Source organism: Corvus moneduloides, chromosome 8, assembly GCF_009650955.1.
Source record: "Corvus moneduloides isolate bCorMon1 chromosome 8, bCorMon1.pri, whole genome shotgun sequence".
Lineage (NCBI taxonomy): Eukaryota > Metazoa > Chordata > Aves > Passeriformes > Corvidae > Corvus > Corvus moneduloides.
In genome coordinates this window covers 34,305,190-34,323,977 of record NC_045483.1, presented here as the reverse complement: position 1 = coordinate 34,323,977, position 18,788 = coordinate 34,305,190, and the positions used below count along the sequence as shown (strand labels likewise).

The 18,788-nt window shown below is 49.1% G+C and overlaps 1 protein-coding gene and 2 long non-coding RNA genes across 4 annotated transcripts in view; 2 read left to right on the top strand and 1 right to left on the bottom strand.

The window, feature by feature from the left end:
- Positions 1–217: 217 nt before the first annotated feature.
- Positions 218–1,047, bottom strand: LOC116447724. 2 transcript variants are annotated; one of them, XR_004241671.1, is made up of 2 exons: positions 751–1,047; positions 218–586 (listed from the first exon to the last, which is right to left on the bottom strand). It is a non-coding gene; the product is annotated as an uncharacterized LOC116447724 (long non-coding RNA). The 2 variants fall into 2 exon arrangements; XR_004241670.1 differs by having other exon boundaries at positions 803–1,047.
- A 70-nt stretch (positions 1,048–1,117) lies between these two features.
- Positions 1,118–5,186, top strand: LOC116447538. Its single transcript, XR_004241591.1, has 3 exons — positions 1,118–1,380; positions 3,670–3,787; positions 4,883–5,186. It is a non-coding gene; the product is annotated as an uncharacterized LOC116447538 (long non-coding RNA).
- A 457-nt stretch (positions 5,187–5,643) lies between these two features.
- Positions 5,644–18,788, top strand: part of LOC116447713 (hydrocephalus-inducing protein homolog) — a gene marked incomplete at its 3' end in the record, with an annotated part of 75,887 nt that continues 62,742 nt past the window's right edge. Inside the window, exons 1-6 of the mRNA XM_032117173.1 lie at positions 5,644–5,661; positions 6,998–7,126; positions 8,909–9,043; positions 10,489–10,688; positions 13,828–13,952; positions 15,238–15,439. Of these exons, the coding sequence (XP_031973064.1) occupies positions 5,644–5,661; positions 6,998–7,126; positions 8,909–9,043; positions 10,489–10,688; positions 13,828–13,952; positions 15,238–15,439 (809 nt within the window). The remainder of the gene's footprint in view (positions 5,662–6,997; positions 7,127–8,908; positions 9,044–10,488; positions 10,689–13,827; positions 13,953–15,237; positions 15,440–18,788) is intronic.

The following is an 18,788-nucleotide window of genomic DNA, read 5'->3' as shown; positions in this document are numbered from 1 at the left end:
TGGATGTTTGTCTGTCTTAGTTCAATCCTATGTTGCTCTTTTGTCACCAAGTCTTTAGAGCAGTCATGCATGGACTCTGTGTGAAGGTTTTCCATACACCGGATAACACGGTCCATAAGATCTCTCTTCCCTTTTTCCATTACAGCTTTCTTAGGCTACACAGAGTAGTAGACTTGGAAACATCATAAACTAATATGGCTGATCTCTTTTTCCCTCCTTTGTTTTCAAAAGTACTTTCTTAATTCTAGTTAACTCAGGAAGTTTTTCACTTGAAAGTCTTTTTATTGAGACAAACCAGTTCTGTTGAAGATACAAACAATCTGTGCTATTGCTCAGAAGCATCAAAGAGTATGCAGTAATTTAACAAACCTGAGTTCTTTAGAATATATAAACCTATATATTACAGATAAACTTGGAAAGGATATTAAAATCTCTATTTTACTGCAAGTATGGAACTTGCAACAATAATGGTTCTGGTGTGTTTTTCTTACAATGCTGGGAATACGACTGAATATCAGTTTTGAATTTCATTTGAAGATAGAGGTTGATAAATACTATGCCTTGTGTTTTTTAGCACATCTGTGCTCTGAAAGAGAATACCAAAGAAAAATACAGGATGTGATAATGTCAGTCTTCGGGAGCACTAACTCCTGGCTGCTGACCAGGTGATAAACCATTACCTCAGGAAATTACTTCTGCTACTCGTGTGTCCCTAGGAAGAACGAGAAGCTGACTGTTACTGCCCAGGACCTGCACCTCGCTGTCCCACTTGTACTGTGCGCTGAGCACAAACTGTAGCGACCTTGGGTTTTTCCCGTTGTGAAGGAGCAGCACGGAGCTGGGTGCGAGGGTCCGGCGACGTCGAGCGCTGCCGCCGTGCCCGTCACGCTCCGGGCCCCGGAGCAGATTCCTCCCGCTCCGCCCGGGGACCGAGAGCGTACCAAGGCTGGAACAGGCGGGGACCGAGCGGGAACCGAGGCGGGACCGCGGCGGGACCGAGGGGGTGACCAAGGCCCGCCCAGCGCCACCGCCCGGGGAGCGGCCCCCGCCCGGCTCCCGGCCCGGCCCAGCCCGGCCCCCCCCGCCCCCCCCGATCCGCCCCGGCCCCTCCCGGCCCCCCCGACAATCAAACGCCGTGAGTTGCCTGGAGACGGCGAACGCGGCCTTGGCGATTGTTGCGCCGGTGTCGCCTCAGCCGCCCGGCGAACGCGGCCTTGGCGATTGTTGCGCCGGTGTCGCCTCAGCCGCCCGGCGAACGCGCTCCTGACAGGCTGCTCGCAGCCTGAGCTAGCGCATGCGGGCGGCTACACTGGGCGATGCGCCAAGTGAATGTTCGCAGAGAATTGGTCTCTGAGAGCGAGTCTTGAATTTCGTTTGAAGGTAAAGATTGACTAAGGTTGTACTTTTTGGTTTTGTCACATCTGTGCTCTGAAAGAGAACGCCAAAGAGAAATACAGGATGTGATAATGTCAGTCTTCTGGGGCAGCAGTTCAGTGGCATGTACAGCTGAGTGGGTGAGCTACTACTGTGGTCTACTGATTGTGCTTTTTTTTCACTGAAGCAATACAACATTTCCTAGAGATACCAGTTGATGCATTTTTTCCCTATAGTGATTACATAAAAATGCCTAAAGGTGAATGAGTTCAAGTTTCAGTGGATTGTTACGATCTAGTTATTAAAATTATTAGGGAGATACCTCTGAATTAAGGTGCAAACGAGACCATATGCCAAAGTCAATATGGATTTTATGTAGTAGTAAATGTGAGGAAGAGAGAGAGAGAAGGAAATAGAGAAGGGGGGGAGGAGGTGATAGAGACAGATTAAGTAGAAAATATCACCATCCCATGGATCCCAGTGATGTCCCATTAATACTCTTCTGGTCTTCACTGTGGTGAGGTCCTGCAAAACATAGAGTCCAATGGATTAATGCAGGTTTGGGCCAGGTGGGAATGGCCAGGTACCTCCTCGGGGCAGGGCAAGTTTGACACTGTCTCTTGCAACACTCTGGGATCTGTTGAGTTACTTTGCATTCCATGCAGTTGTCTGGTGCAAGGCTTCAGGAATGAGTGTAGGAGCACTTTGGAGTCTTTGGTGGGTTATGACACCCCCTCTGCTGCCCCTCATGGGAATGCCCCATGGATGTGGCATTCTGGGGCTGGGGGGTTTTACAGCTGAGCCAGTTTGTGTGAGGGAGGATGGGTGTCCACTGCCTCTTACCAGAGATCACGCCACACACCCAAAATTTCCTCCTTCCCCCTCTGTTGATGGGAGGTTTGTGTGCAAACCTGGCCTCAGCAGATGAGTCTGTGGCTATGGCTTCCCCACCCTGAACCCAGACAGAGCTTATTTTCAGGACAACTGCTGGGTTTGGCTTTCTTGTGGACACACTTTTCTCCCTCAGCCTTGTTTACTTCTCCCCAGACCTGAGCTAATAGGACAATAGTGTCACCTTTATCTTGTCTCAAGTCCTCTTAGGCGGCTTAACTCACAGTCCCAAGTTCCAGTCAGGAGGCATTTTCAGGGAGGGGTGGGCTTCGGTGGTCACAGCTTCTTTACACAGTTTTGCCACAGTGGGCAACAAGTCCTTCTAGCAGTATTTAAGCCATTACCTGCAGTGCAGGTGGCAGTCGCCACTGCAGCAGAGCATCCACAGGAATAGTGAACAGGCCTCCAGAACACAAGAGGTCTGATTCTCACCCCGTGGTTACGGCGAGTTCCCATCTTCCTAGTGGTTCTTAGTTTACATGTTTTAAGTTTATTGGTTCAGGAGTTCTCCACCCAATTTTATGTATAAGTCCATGTTTATGTATTTCCACTAGTTGCTTATGTATTAGTTCTGGAAAGTTCTCCCTTCTTCGATGCCGCATTGGTCTACTCATGTAATTTCCCTCCTAAGTTATCCCCATTGGTTATGCCCCTGTTAGCCAGTCCTCCTCCTCAGCTGATCCCCATTGGTTGTTTCCTTTTGTTCCACTCCCATATAAAATGCTGTGCTTTCCCCTTTTTCCTGGTCTTTGTCCCAGGATTTTCCACCAGCAATAAACCTGCTGGAACCTACACAGAGACTCCTCTCTCATCCTTCGCCTCTGCCTATGCTTTTACACCACCTTTGTTTGGGGCTAGCTCCTTGCGAATGAGCCAGCTTTCCCTGTTTACTGCAGCTGACAGCTTTCCCTGTAGGCAGCAGCCAACCCCTGCTGGCAGTGCAAGAAGCCAAGGGCATCTGCAGCTGGACGCTGTGCTGCCTTGGGCAGCCCCAAAGGTGTCAATTGACCATAACATTCCAGTCCCTCACAAGTCCTGTGAGGAGCAGCTGAGGGAGCTGGGGTTGTTTAGCCTAAAGAAAAGGAGGTTGTTACAGTTCATATACCACAATCTATGGGCTGCCCACTCTAGCTATTTTTACATAATATTTAAGCTACAGCTTTGTCTATTCTAACTATTATTAATGTTCAGATTTTTAGCTCCAGGTTTCAGTATGATCCATCTTTGAATTGCACAACATAGCCATAGAGTTCAAACAAAGTCCAACTAGAGGCCTAACAATACTAGCTACTTATGCCAAACAAGCACTTAGCTACTTTAAAATAATACAAAATTTTTAGTAGCCCTTGAGTCTGCCATGAATTGGGTTCTAGATTTTCAGTCTTCCATTGTTGCTCCTTCCAGCTTTTTTGAGGCACAGTCGCTGATATTCACGACATTGTCCAAAATGGCTTCTGAATTCCTGAAAAAGACATCAGCACCTGGACGTCTTTTGTCCAGGGTAAAAATGAAGACTCAAAGTGTAAGTACCCACTGAGGCTGTGTTAAGGCTGGAAACCGCCCTCATGTCCCTCCTCTCCCTGCCCCTCATGTTGTGCAGCAGTGCCGTGAAGCTGCAGGCCCCCTCCCCGCCTCTTTGTGCCGTGCTCCTGTTGGTGGGGGCCGTCGTGGTGCAGGAGGGAACACCGTGTGTTGCTTCAGGGACAGTCCAGCGTCCTGCCTGGCTGTGCCACCGGAGCCGAGTTAAACCAATGGAAAGCCGAAGCCGTGAGGGTGTGCTTCTTTGCCTCCCCTTTGCCACAGTAATTCCTTCTGTCAGGTTGGACACTCACCTGTGCTGCTCTCACCAACCTGCCCTTGGGCACCTGGCATGGGGCGGGGGGGGGAGCTCCAACTCTGCCTGGAGCTTTGAGAGACACAGCTGGTCCTGGCTAGAACAGGTCCCAAAGCAGCTCTTCTCTCTCATGTCCTGTGTGGGGCACAGATCCAGCCCAGCAGTGGAGTCAGGGCAATTCCTCCTTCCCGTCCACAAAGGCCCCTTTGCTGTCTGGAGCTCACTTGACTGGAGATGCCCTGGTGCTGGGGCTCTGTCAAGGACATCTCTGTGTTTTCTTCTGTGGAGGGCTCTGCGAGGCCAGACAGAGAAAGCGAGTGCTAATTAAAAAGGGAGCACTGCAACTTGGACCCGTTGCTGTGCTTCAGGCTTGGCACAGTGCTGCTTTCCTGCCTCCCTCGGACTCAGCCAGCAGTGACATCTCCACGCTGTGGCTTGGGAGTGTTGCGCAGGGATGGAGTTCGGGGAGTTCTGATAACTCCTCCCCACTCTCTGCAAAGCTCACCAGCCCAATGCAGCGACACTAAAGAGGAAACAAATGCCCAAAGAGCAGAAATCCCCAAGCATGTCACATCAAATCCCAGAGAAGCTAATGGGATGGAGCCATGTGGTTGGAGTATGTGCATTCCACTCTGTATTATTAATTTACTGATGTTAAGTATTTCAGCAGGTAACTTCCAGGGCTTCCAGAACTGTCCTGGAGGCTGTGATCACAAATTACTCACCAGTGCCAGTTGTGCAAGAAGGCCATCTCTGAGGCTTTTTTTTTTTTTTGTCTTTCAGCTGCTTCCCCCTCTGTTCCAGAGGGAGAAGTCTCTCAACAAGGAGGCCAGCACTGGGGAGTGTAGTCTGCCCAGAATTGGCCCATTTCTAGACAAGAGTGAGACTAGACCAAAGGTAGCCTTTTCCTGCTCTTTTCCTTGCTGTTTGATGCGAGGTTTGTAGAGGGTGTGTGCTTGTGACAGACTTGCTTCCAGCAAAATACCTCAGTGTCTCCAGGTCCTGTTGTCATTGCAAACTGCTGGTAATGGTGGAGTTGAAGTCCTGATCTGCACTAAGCCAACACAAATAACCTCTGCTGAAGCTGCTGGGGTCTGCTGAAGTGTAGCTGCCATTGCTTAATCAGTGGGGGGAAGGCTGGGGACACAAAGGCACAAAATTGCCATTTTCCATTCTCCTGCTGAAATAGCCACCTCTTGCTTTGGTGTGGTCACCATCAAATGCTTGGGATCATAGGATTCCCTACACAGTGGCAGCATGGGCCTTTGAAGGCCGAGGGCCTGCAGTAATTACTTCTGATTTAACGAAACTAATTGCATTAATGCTTTGGGCTGGAACAATGTGTTGGGACCCTGATGGAGTGTTAGATTTCTCAGGCTGCCACATGTACAGGGGACTCACCCTGGGCAGAGGGGAATGGGTGTGCTTTATCTGGATCTGTGCCTACTTAGAGGTGTGTTTAAAGCTGCTTTTCTTGCAGGACTGGTTCAGTATAAAGCACAGTCCAAACTGGTAGGTGACCGAGGTGGGCTGTTGAGCAGGAAATGGGCATCAAGAGACATGTAACAGACTGGTTAAGGATTGCCCTGGAGAGAGGGGTTGGGAACACCTGAGAGAAGGCCACAGCTAAGGGCCAGTGTGCTGCAGCCACTCCCTTCAGCAGACTGTGTCTCATGTGAAGACACGGGAGACCTGCTTGTGTCTCTGGAGCGACAGCAGTGTGGCTGGAGAAGGCAGACAAAGCAGGGAAGAGTTTTCTCAAAGCAGTGTCTCTGCTCCAGAAGCATTTGCTGTTGTTGTGTCATTCCAGACGTGCCTCTGCAATGGTATTAAATAAGATAGCAATAATAGATTACTAGAAAGCACCCATTTAAAGCTCATGGAAAAAGGAGATACCAACTCTAGCTGAGAAAATAACTGAACCTTATCCTCATTCAGCATTCACGTAATTTGCCTTTTTCCTAACTGCTGTGTTACTTTATATTTCCCTTTACCTCTGTTAGAAGCGCTATAATAAAGGGGACAAAGCTGTTGAAGCAAAGGAAAACTGTTTATTAGTAACGATTCAGCTGAGCTGGGTGTGTCTCCCTCCCCCAAGAGACGAACACACACACCCTCCAACAAAATGGCAATCTTTTTATACCCTTTCCCAGATGGGGACTGTCCCTGTCCCCTTTCCCGTTGGATGGGTACTCGGGAACTTACATTCTCTCCCGACCGCCTACTTTTCTGTCCCTCCCCTCCCATCATACTTCCTTTCGGTCAGGTCTTCAACCCTGCCCCTCTTCCAGCTCACAGCAACACCCAGCAAATTAACTAGGACAAACCCAAACCATGAATAGCAACACATAAAGAACAAAACCAACAACCGTCATTCTTTCACTTAATAACCTTTTGGCTTCAGCAAAATATTACCTCATCCCTCACACCTCCTCTGGTACTGTTCCCTTCTTACTGATGTCTAAGTTCTAGATCAAAAACGGTATTTGCAGTTGTGTGAGCCTCAGTTTCCCTGTCTCAGAGTAAAGGAAGCCCAACATTGTTTCCCATGGAGTCTGATGTAAATTCGTGAGTTTCACTTACTCCATGAGTGCTCAGTCATTGCCCCAGAGCTCTGTGACCACATGAGCACAGGGCTGTGCTTAAGGTAAATGCTGCCTGGCATTTTGGAGAAGGAAACCTAAGAAACGTGCCAAAAAACCAGCTTGGCTTGAGCCTGCTCAGTGTGGCCCAGCAGCTCTCAATCAGCTCGGAGCAGAGGTGGAAGAGCCACTGTTTCCCCAGTGTGGCCTGGGCAGATGTACTCACCCAGAGTCTGTACTTCACTGGGGATTAGTGTAAGATTCTTCTTTATGAACCTTCCTCCCAGCAGCTCAACCTCTCCCTCTCTCTCTCTAGCCTCTCCTGTTAAAGCCAGTTACCTCGAAACAGAACTTGTTTCAGGTTTCCCCACAAGAGATTGTATTTCAGAACTTCCTCGTTCATCAGGTCTCTGAAATGATACTGTATCTCGTGAATATGGACAAGGTAAGTGCTGGGACGTGGAGATTTAACACTGTGCTGGAAGAGGAGAGTGGTGTAATTCCCATAGTGTACAGCAGAGCAAGTTACCTGCTGCAGCACATCCAGAGGAAAATGTCTCAGCACCTGTGTACTGCAAGATGGTGGAAATCTTCCTGTGCTGGGAATTCTCCCCTGATTTTGGCCATGCGTTGATAGTATCTGTCCCAGGGGAGCTCCCTTCTCTTGAAAGCCCTGGATTGATGGGAACGTTGCGGGCTGTGCAGTTCTTACCTGCTCTCGTGCTTTGCCTTGAGCCTACACCACATCCTGTGTCTCCTTGGTTCATCTTGGTTCCTGGTATGAATCTCTGCCTCTCTCAGCCTGCTTAGCTCCCTTTGTGCAAGTCGCAGTCAAAGCTCAGGGGCTGAGTCTTCTCCACTTTATGCTGGAATCACTTATTATTAATGGCACTGGCACTGCAGGAAATGTGTTCTGAAACAGCCCTGGAATCAGACTGATGTAGCAGAAGCAGCAGGAGGCCTTTAGGTGCCTCTTCAGGCTCCTGCTAAGCCTAATTCAGCTCTCCTCAGGTTTTCCAAAAGCAACATGATGCTCTGCTTTCCCTTTGGAGAACCACAGCACATCCAAAGCCATGTGCTCCTGGAGGTTTTCACTTCTTCACTTGAAGACATTGTGATTGTTTTGCAGTTTCCCAAGAGAGTTGAGAGGGAAAAAGTTGAAAAATGTCAGCAGTTGTGTTCCAGTGTAAAGAGGAAAAATGAGACCATTTGAATTTCAGTCAGGGAAACATTTTCTCAAATGAGGCTTGTGCCAAGAGTGGGCTGGTGGGAAGAGACAGGAGGGAGTCAAAATCATCTGGTTTAGACTTTCTGAGATGCATTTTGGTGCTGGGGGGTTGATATCTGTGTGCTAGAAAATGCATATTTGCTGTGTCTGCATACCCCAGAGGGCAGAACCTGGCTGCAGGGTGCCCGCAGGGACTGCTGGCTGCAGGCAGGAATGCCCAGCAGCCCAGCTTGCCTGCACAGGCAGCAAGAGCCCCTGGAGAGCCAAGATCGGCTTTTAATACTGGAACCACGCTGTCAGTGAGTGCTGGTCATGTTTCTCCAGGCAGAAAATGCCTTTGAAGCCCATAGTCGATAGGCACAGCCTGGCTGTGTTTCTGTCACTTTTGGCAAGTTGATTGCTCTCATAGTTTTATGATTTTTCCTTGCTGCTTTACAGCCCATTGAAATTCTCTTTGGCATCTCTTTGTTTCAGGGATTGTCTTGCTGTGTTCCTTCTTTTGCTTTTCAGGTTTGGTTTTATTCTCAGTAAGGCCAGTGGTTGGTCTCCTCTCTTGCTGGTCTGCCTGCATATCTCCACAACTGCCCCACCCAAACCCGATCTGCTAGGAGAGAATTTCTTCCTTCCCCCAGGATAATACGCTGTTTTGCCTTCAAGTAGCACATTCCTCCTCTGGAACACGACTGCATGGCTGTGTGCAGGCAGAAGCCAGCAGGTTTTTTGGCCTTGTTGAATATGCAGGTGACTTGGTTCATCTCCAGCCTGCTGGTGCTGACCTGCTTAGCCCTTCCTTCCCACCAGCCATTGCCCTACTGCCCCTGGCTGAAATGCTGGACCCAGACAGAAGGAATTCAGTTCAGCCTTGTGAATTACCTGTACCTCCACAGCTGAAAGTGCTTTGGAAGAGGGGTCAGGGAAGGATGTCACCAGGTCACAGACAGGTCTCCTCTTGTCCGTTTCCACAAGTGGCAAAATCATCATTTCGTGTCTTTCCTGCAGTCTCCTCGGTTGGTGAGGGTCACCATGGAGAACTCACCTCATTTCCGGCTGGTGGGCTCCAATGATGCGTACCACAGAGTGCCGGCAGGCGCGCATCACACCGTGCGCATCCACTTCACCCCTGACAAGGACAAGGTGAGACTGGAGGAGCGTTATCTCCAAAGCCATTGCTTCCATTGCCCTCTGAGTACAGCCCGTTCCACGCTGTGAGCTTGGCTTCAGGCCCTGGGCGGGCAGCCTGCAGCCAGTCACACCTTGGCACGTGCTGTCAGGCACTGCACGCAGGCCTGGCAGGCTCTGCTTCCCCTCCCTGCACATTGCTGAGCATTCCCAAGGGCAGATGCACAGGGAACAGTATGAAAATGACAGAGGAGTGTTGATAGGTGTTCAGCCATCTCTAGGCACATCTCTAGGAAGGGGTTTAATTATTGTGGAGAATACCAGAGGAACAAAGAGGTCAGAGAGCTTTCCTCCTTCCCAACTGGCAACAGCTTCCCTGCCTCCCCCTGGACTGGAGCACAGACAGTGCTTTTTCACACCCTCTGTTCTCCAGCCTTGCAGCTGGGCTGTCCCAGATGCATGATACTGACCATGATACTACTGCAGGGCCAGGGCAGAGGATGTGCCGTGCCTGTGGCAGGGAGCCAGCCTGGCACAGGCACACTGATCTCTAGGTGCCCTTAGTCAGCAGGAGGTTGGTGAGCTGCAGGTGACTTAGACACCTGCCTGAAAGAGCTCGTGTAGGGCAGGTACAACCTGCAGGCAGACAGACCTGTGGCCCCAGAGCCTGTGGCAGTGACACTGCTGTGGCTCTGTCTTCATGCCTGTCACTGTGGTTGCTCTGTCAACTAGCACCCGTTCTGTGCCAGATGTGCTTTTCCTTGGAGGTCTGAACAGCAGTGCTGAGGCCCTGGCAAGTCTGATCTCAGTGCTGTGATGTGAAGGGTTGATGCTGTGATCTGGGGCTCGTTCATACAGAAGGGTTTAGGACATGGCATGGAAGGGAGGAAGCCTTGCAGGGAAACAAAGAGAGGCTCTTTCCAACAGCATCCTGCTACCTCTTAGCACTGTTCTTCTCCTGACTTGGCTGGACAGGCAAAGTTAGAGGGAAGCTCTGAGCCAACTGATGTTTCTACAGCCGGCCAGACGTGCAGGATCTCTTTGGGTGCAGCTGTTTTCTCATCTTCCTTTTGCTGCTTAGAGTCAGTTTAACACTTTGTCCTATTCTCAAACAGCAGGAATATAGAAACCTAAAGAGGAATGTCCTGTGTTCCCTAGCTCCATGTTGCTTAGAAGAGACTTAGGAATTATTTAACATCATTAAAATTTAGAGTAAAAATTATGGTGGCCTAGGGCAGTTCTCTGTACGATCCAAGTGACACAAGAGCTTAATGCCACTGAGATAGGTTTTGCAAAGGGCACTGGTGCCTTTAAAATGGGACATATTAGTAGGACTTAGTGTTGATTTTGGGGGTGGAAGAGGTAAATTGATGCCCTTGAAGGGTTATAGGAAATGGTTTTTCTTCTGCCACGGAGATGGCACTAAATGCCCTGTGCTGAGCCAGTTTCTTTTCCTGCAGGATTATTCCCATGAGCTCTCCTGCACCAGTGGAAAGGAAAGGATAGTTGTGCCAGTTCGGGCCATTGGTGGCCGACCTATCCTGCACTTGCCTCACCAGCTGGACTTCCCAGTCTGTATAGTCAAACGCAGCAGTGAGAAGACTCTGCTGGTTCAAAACACTGGAAACCTGGAAGCTCATTACGAGATGAGCACCAAGAGGTGAGGCAGCTCATCTATTCTTGTGCAAAACACCTTTGGGTGAAAACAGAGTTGGGAAAGAGTAACAAAAGGAAGCAGAGCATTGGAGCTGCTGCCCTGCAGCCCTGGCTGGAAGTGAGCAGGATGGGTGGCATCTGCTCTTGCTTCCAGTGTTCTTAGCAGGATGCAGCCTTTGAGCTTTCTCTGTCCCAGGTTTCCTGGAGGGTGCTGGAACATGTTAGTAGCTGGCTTGCACCCTCCTGAGCACAAGCAGCTTCTGAAATGGTTACTCAGCACTGTCAGCCAAATAGACAGGAGCAGGTAACCAAATTCTCTGGGAGGACACAGGCACGTGGCATTCCAGCAGTCCCCATATTGGATGCCCAACATGAGCTATGTTGTGGGCAGCCCGTGCGGTTCCTATTCCTTAAAGCTGATCTGATTTCCCTTGTCAGCTGAGGGCATCAGTCACCTCTTCTGTTCCATGATGAACCTTTGAAAGCCAGTTGAAAATTTCAAACAGATGATTTAAATCTCTGAATAAGGTCGGGCCCCCTTTCACTGAGATTTCTTTGTAAATACTCTGAAGTTCCTGTGTTTCTGCTCTGTTTTTAAATTTTGTTTTGTGTTAAATGTTTGCCAAAATATCATGAATTCTTCATTGGGAACTTTCATAAAGGTCCAGCTCCTCTAGTGCCTGTCAGTATAGCTCATGCCCATAGGTATATGCACAGGTGTGTAGGAAATACGACACATTTAGAGAATATGTGAAAAGCAATTGGGCTGATTTAGAAGATAAAAATATAGAATAACTTTTGCTGGAAGGGACCTCTGGAAATCGTCTGAGCAAACACACTGCTCAAAGCAAGACCAGTGTCTGGGGCTTGCAAGGTGCCCTTGGGAGATCTGGACCTGTCTTTGGATGCCGTACAAGAAAACAAACATCCAAATGGACCTAGTTAAAAAGCGGAAGAAAACAAGCTATTAGAACCCCCTTCATACCTTACCTTTTCTGCCTGTCAGGTGCAGTAGTGATTCATGGAAAGGGTAGATCTAACAGGATGAGAACTATCTTAAGGAACAGCTCACAATGAACAGATAAAAGGCCAAAGTGTAGCCTGCCAGCCCCATCTCTTGGCAGTGGTTTTCATTTGGTTATTACAGTGACAGGGATGTCTCCTTCCCAGCTCTTCGTATGTGTGGGCTCAGGGAAGAGCTTAGTGATGTTGGCTGAAATCCAGAGGAGTTAAGTTTAACTGCAGAGCTTGTGTCCTTGGGTCTTGGGGAGCCAAGTCTATATGTGAGAGACAACTGCTACAGCAGTAACAGGAGTCTGGTGGGTACAGCCCAGGTTGGGATGTAGGAGATGCAGGGGCTGATTTGCACTCAGTTTTTCAGTCCTGACAGCTGAGTTCTGAGCTTGGCTGGATCCTCTTCCCCTGATAATTTGGAAATAAGAAGATACCTTCTTTCTCAGGCAGCCCCTGAAGTCACCCCCAGGAGTGTTATTTCCCATCCTGCTATCTGAGGGCAGGAGTATGTAGACATGGGACAGGAGTGGGAAAGGGATGGGATGGAAGGCAGTGCTGAAGTGTGGCCAGAGATTCCCTTAACTTGCAGCTTCTCTGTTCTGGTGCAATTTCTGGCAAAAGAATAAGAAAAAAAGCCTGTGCCTTGCCCACACCAGGCACTGATCCCCCCTTGCCCCAGCAGAGACCTGCAGCAGTCCTGGCAGCACCCCTGGGGCAGATGCAGAAACACGTACAGTAATCCAGCTCTGGGGCTGGTGGGGCCTTGTCTTTCCTCCCCTCTCTCCAAAGTCTCAGGTCCAGCACATAAACATTTCTGGCCCAAGGCTTCTCCATCAGCCAGTAGTGATGCTCTCACTACTGGTAATGGGAACAGGGCAGGCCCATAATTGCAGCAGTAGGTCCTTAATGAGCAGAACCTGAAGCGCCTTCATCAGCTGTCACTACTGACATGAGGAAAGTTCAGCAGCTTGCCAGATGTTCTCCTTATTTTTGTGTGGGATGCGTTCATCACCAAACTCCCCAGAACACACTTTTAAGGTCACAGATTGACCACTAGCAAAGCACCAAGGCCAGGAACTTTTGTTTCCTCAGTGAGGCTCTGCAAGAGCACAAAGCCCAGCAGCTGCTGGGCAGAAGCACATTTCACCTGAGCTGTCCCATCAAAGCATGGAGGCTTGTGTCTATCAGGCAAGAGCTGTTCACCTGGTGACCAATCCTAATTGCTCCTGTTAAATCAAAGTGCACCAACACATTTGCATAATTATTTCCAACACATTGCACAGAGTTTGTCTAGGGGGCCAAGCAAACAGTTACCAGCCTGGATGACAACCCAGAGTCCCAGACTCTGGTAAATACACAGAAACCTTCTGTTCTGTTTCCTTGATGTGCTCCTGGTAATGGTGCTTCATTTAGCTGGGACTGGATCCTTCAGATTGTAAATGGCATCCTCCTTTTGGGTCTTGTTTCCATGCCACTGTAGTGCTCTAATGTGCATTTGTTTGCACTTTTCAGGGTTTTGATTGCTCCTTTTCTTAATACAGCCTTCATTGAAATGCTGATAAAATGTGCCCTTTTTAGGCTAAATCAGGATGTTTTCAAGGTAAAATAAACCAAAGAACCACACTGCAAATTCAACAGTAATTATTCCTTGGTTTCAAGGAAGAGCTCCTTCTCCCTATCTGATTTCTAGGCTATAATCTCACAGGGCAGGTAGTGCCCTAACATTTGCATCTCTTGAGATGAGGTTTATAGGCAGCAGGAAAAGAGAAATTCCTGAGGCAGTCAGTGTCAAGTTGTGCATGCAGATAGTTCTTAACCCTCTCTGTGCTTTTCACAAACCATTCTCTGGTGGGATTGCTGGTGGTCAGACCCTTGAGTCTCATTGCAGATAGCTGGATGCAGAGCATGGGGGAGATGAGGTCATTTTATCCCACAGGATCTTGGGAGGGCTGGATCTCCTCCCACAAGAGTCAGCAGCTGTTTGTGATCCTGTGTGTTCTGTCTGTCTTCTGTTGGCTGTGGTTTGTTTGCTCCCTGTTTGCCCAAGTGAGCAGAAGTGACCTGGACTGCAGACGGAATAGAGTCCCCAGATGTCCCCCCGAGTCCTGATCCCTGTCTTTGTGTTGCAGCCCTTTCTCCGTGGTTCCACCCAGGGGAACTCTGGGCATTGGCGAAACCATGCAGGTGACAGTGAAATATCAGCCGCTGACGACCGGTGACCATGACGTACCCCTGGTAGTGCGCTACGGCAGAGGTGAGCGCTGGGCACTGCACGGGGCACGGGACAGTTCTCCACCATCATTCCCCGTTGTCCCAGCCACCTCAATTCCCTCTCCAGATGTGCCTCCCCTGTTCCAGCTTTACCCCAAAGAAAAGTGAGAACTAGCTGGTGTTTAGGGGGTCAATAAAGTGGATACCCTCTAAAAGGGCTAGGATTTTTGGAATCCTGTTTTGCTGGGAGTTGCTGAGTGGAGGAAGGGGAAACCCTGATTCTCCACTACCGTGTGGCTCCACCTGGGTGAAGTTTTATTTTATTCCTGGGCAGTGCTGTGTGTGAGGTCTCCACCAGACTCTCTCCAATGCAATGTATTTCGTGCACACTTCTGTCCTGTATGCTGCTTCTCCATTGTCTTGTCACAGAGGCTTTTTCTATGTTGCCCTCTACACATGTGTGTAATTTCTGTCTCATAACATTTTCAGGCCCTCGAGTTCCTGTTTGATGACAAATCAAGACAAATTTTTCCTCGTTTCCATTCCCCAGGCCACTCATGCTGTTGCAAACTTCTCCCATCTATCTCCCATTTGATTTCCAGACTGAGGAATCCCATTCAGTCTTCATATAGAAGCTGCTCTCTACTTATTAATCTTTCCTTTGTCCCTTTTTTATTTAATTTGAAATGCTCCAGCTTGGTTTTTGAGATGAGAACAATATCAAATATTTCAAGACTGATGTTGCTGTGCGTTTGGACAGAGAGATGATGATGGTTTTCATGGTGTTCATTTTGTAGTTGTTTGTCATATTGCAGAGCACTGGGTTGTGTTTCCTCGCTTGTGTCCCCTCCTGCTGTGGGCTGTCACTTCACTTGTTCCTCTGGGCCTTCCTTTTCTGCCCACATGCCCCCAGGCATATTTTCTTGTCAGCAACAAGGGGTCAGGAGAGACAGGAGTCTCACGGGATGCCCAGGGGCAAGCCAGGACTGAACAGGGCTCCTCAGCGTCACCTGCAGGACTTTGATGCGGAATTCCCAGTGATCGGCGTGGGTCACCTGAGCACATCTGACAAATCCCACTGTAAATACTGTCACCTTGGGGCCAAATCTCTACAAACACACTCAGAAATAAGGCGTTTAAGGAGGTGCCCAGGACATCCTCACTCTGTACACACAGAGCTGTCAGGATGTGATAAATGTACTGATCCATAGAACTGCTCATTCAGCTAAAAGCTGTAACACTTTCTTCTGTCACCTGTGGTTTGCTCTGTTCCTTGTGCTTCCATCAGCGCCTGAGCTGAGCAAAGATTCCTCTTTGCTTTGTTCCAGATGAAACTATCCAGACAAAGCTTCATGGAGAAGCTATAGATCTCAACATCGGCTTGAGAACATACTCCGTGGAGCTTGAGAAGACTTACATCACCATGTCGTGCCACACAACTGTGTTCATCGAAAACAGGAGTAACACCACAGCCCACTTCCAGTGGAAGACTTATCCTAATGAGGAAGAAGAGAATCAAAGGAGGATGAGGTGGGTTTGAAAGATGCATTTCACTGAAATACGTGGCCCAAGACTAAAACTAACGTATGGCCTTAGGGGTTTGTTGGTGCTTTTGAATGGTTTAGGTCAAGTAAACCATCTCTGAAATTAGGGTGTGTGTCCCTGGGCTTCAGGAGCTCAGCACTTTGCATTCCAGTTCAATTTATACTCCAGCCAAGGATGGCGTTTTGGGGATGAAAGGTTGATCGCAATGACTGGATTTCCTCAAGTTCTAATTGGGCTTTTGCCTCTCTAGTTTTCTTCCTACGTGACCTGGCAACATCCTTAAACATTTCTTGAGTTGCCTGCCCCTCTTTCCAAAGGTGATACATCCTCTTTTTTTCCATTAGTTCCTTCAAAAGCTCCTTGCCCATCCGGGCTGGTTGTCTTCCCCATCAGCTCGTCTTTCAGCACATTGGGACAGTCTGTTCCTGTGCCTTCAAGACTTCTTTCTTGAAGTATGCCCATCCTTCCTGGACCCCTTTGTTTTTAAAGGCTGTTTCCCAAGGTACTCTCCAAATCAGTCTCTTGAACAGGCCAAAGTCTGCCCTCCAGAAGTCCAGAGTGGAAGTTTTGTTGATGCCTCTCCTTGTTTCACCGAATATTGAGAACTCTATTATTTCACAGTCACTGTACCCCAGACGGCCTCCGACCGCATCTCCCACCAGCCCTTCTCTGTTTATGAACAGCAGGTCCAGCAGAGCTCCACCCCTCGTAGGCTCACTCGCCAGCTGTGATAAGAAGCTCTCCTCCGTATACTCTAAGAACCTCCTCGATTGCCTCTTCTCCGCTGCGTTGAGTTCCCAGCAGATGTCTGTCAGGTTAAAGTCACCTACAAGAACAAGTGCTGGAGATCTTGGAACATCCTTCAGCTGCTTGTAGAATAACACATCCACCTCTTGGTCCTGGTTGGGTGGTCTATAACAGGCCCCCCCCGGGATGTCAGCCTTGTGGGGCTTCCCCTGATTCTCACCCACAGACACTCAACTTTATCATCATTAATCTCAAGTTCCATGGCGTTGAGAGCCTCCCTAATATACAGAGCCACCCCTCCACCTCTTCTCCCGCTCCCATCTCTTCTGAAGAGCTTGTAGCCATCCACTGCAGCACTCCAGTCATGCAAGTCGTCCCACCATGTTTCCATGATGGCGACTACATCATAGCTTTTCTGCTCTACCATGACTTCCAGCTCCTCTTGTTTGTTACATGTGTCACTAATGGGTGCATTAGTGTACGTGCACTTCAGCTGGGCTGCTGACTTCACCCCCAACTCTGGCTTACCGCCCTTAGGCTCCTCTCTGGAGAGCGTGGTTTCATCCCCTTTCCCTTCAAATCTAGTTCAAAGCCCTCTCAATCAGACCTGCCAGCTCAGGGGCTCTAGCAGGCCAGGTGCTGTAGAAGTTGGCCCCTGATCAAAAAACCCAAAATTTCACTGATGGTACCAGTCCTTAAACCACTTATTGATAATGTGGGTTTTCCTGTTCCTTTCATCATTCATCCCTGCTCCTGAAAGAACTGAGAACACCACCTGTGCTCCTGCCCCATCAACCAGTTGACTCAGAGCCTTGAAATTCTTTTTAATTACCCTGATGCCTTTCCTGTCAGCCTCATCGCTGCCAGCCTGGACAACCAACAGTGGGTAATAATCAGAGAGCTGATTTAGTTCATTTCGTTATTAGGGAATCTTCTGGTGATATCCAGTACCTGGATGCCAGGGAGGCAGCAGACTTCCCTGTGGAATGGATCCGGTTGACATACAGGGCCCTCCCTTAGAAGGGAGTCACCTACTGCAACTACCCTTCTTTTCTTCTTAACACTTGAGATTGTGATTTGTCTGACAGACAAAGTGTAACTGAAAGACTCCAGACAGAATTTTTTCTTTAGTGTCATCTGCCTGACCCTCTGGATCCAGGGCCTCGTACCTCTTCTGTCAGGGCACCTGGGTAGGTGATGGGGGTCAGGATGGAATTTTATTACCTCCCCAGGAGGGACCCATTTCCATTCCCCACCGTCTCCTAGGTCTTCTCCTTCTGCCTGGTGGCAGGAAGGGCAGGGCTCTCTGACTGCTGCTGAGCTTCTCTCAGGGTTGGAAGGGTGTAACTCCACCAGCCTTTTTCCCTTTCCCTCTCCCTAATACTCCCTCAGCTTTTCCACTTCTTCCTTAAGCTCTGCCACCGGACAGAGCAGATCATCCACCTGCTCACACCACACACAGGTGTCTTGTGTGCTGTCCTCTGGCACTAACGCCAGGCTCAGACCCTCCCTGCAGCCAGGGGCCTGCACAGCTGCATCCTTCCTGGGGGTTTTGTTTGGGTTAGTACACTCTTGCTGGCAGCAGCAGCAATGGCTTTTGATCATTTGTAAACCATTCCTGGGGGGGAAAAAAAAAAGCACAAAGAAGAAAAAAAAAAAAAAGGCAAGCACCTCAGAACCAGCCAAAAGACACGAGCCACTGCCAGGAGGGTGGGTGGCTGCACCCTTTCTGTTCAGCCTGCTTGCGTGAATGGCCGCGCAAAAACTGACAAACTGTGTGCCAAAACCGCCGTGCCAAAACTGCCGTAGCAAGCCCCTGTTTGCTGCGGTCTGGGTCACTCCCACTCCCCAGAGCCATTTTAAATTGCCTGCCAAGGACCAGGCGATCAACCCTCGCCGGCTTGAATGGATGGCAAGAGGGTCCTTTAGTGCCCTGGGCTTCTTGGTGTTCCACTGTTCTCTATCTACTTACACAGTATCTGACTTCATGCAAGCTCTGTGTGTTAAAAGAAAATCCCCTGACATTCTCTGGCTACTTCCCTGGACTGTTTATTTCCATTTTTTCCCACTTGCCTGCCTCAGCCTGGACCCCAAGTGATCCACTTTCCTCTCAGAAGCAACTAGGTTTCCCCACAGTTAACTTCAGCCTGGTTTTGGTTTTGTGGGTTTTTTCCCAATTACATTAGTTTTCATGCCAGTTTGTGTCCTAGACTTCGACCAGGACATTTTGTTCTTCCTTACTTCCAGTCTTAGGGATGGTTTTAGCTCCAAGGCTACTGTCATGCTGTCAGAGAAACTTGTGAGATCTCAGAGCAGAGAGGACATTTTTATGAGAGGAGACAGTGCAGGATCCTCTCCCTCTCAGCACATTCTATGACCATGCACTGGGATGGGACCCAAACAGCCCTGGATCATGAAAAAGTCTCTTCAGGAGTTTGCTGTCTCCCTCCTGCATGACAAAGTCCCTTTCCTTCTCAGGGCCTCTGTTTTCATGCATATAAAACCTTGAATGTCACTGAAGGGATGCAATGTCTGAATTCATCAATTGCCTTTGGAAGTGCTCTGGGATGCTCTCATGGAAGGCAGA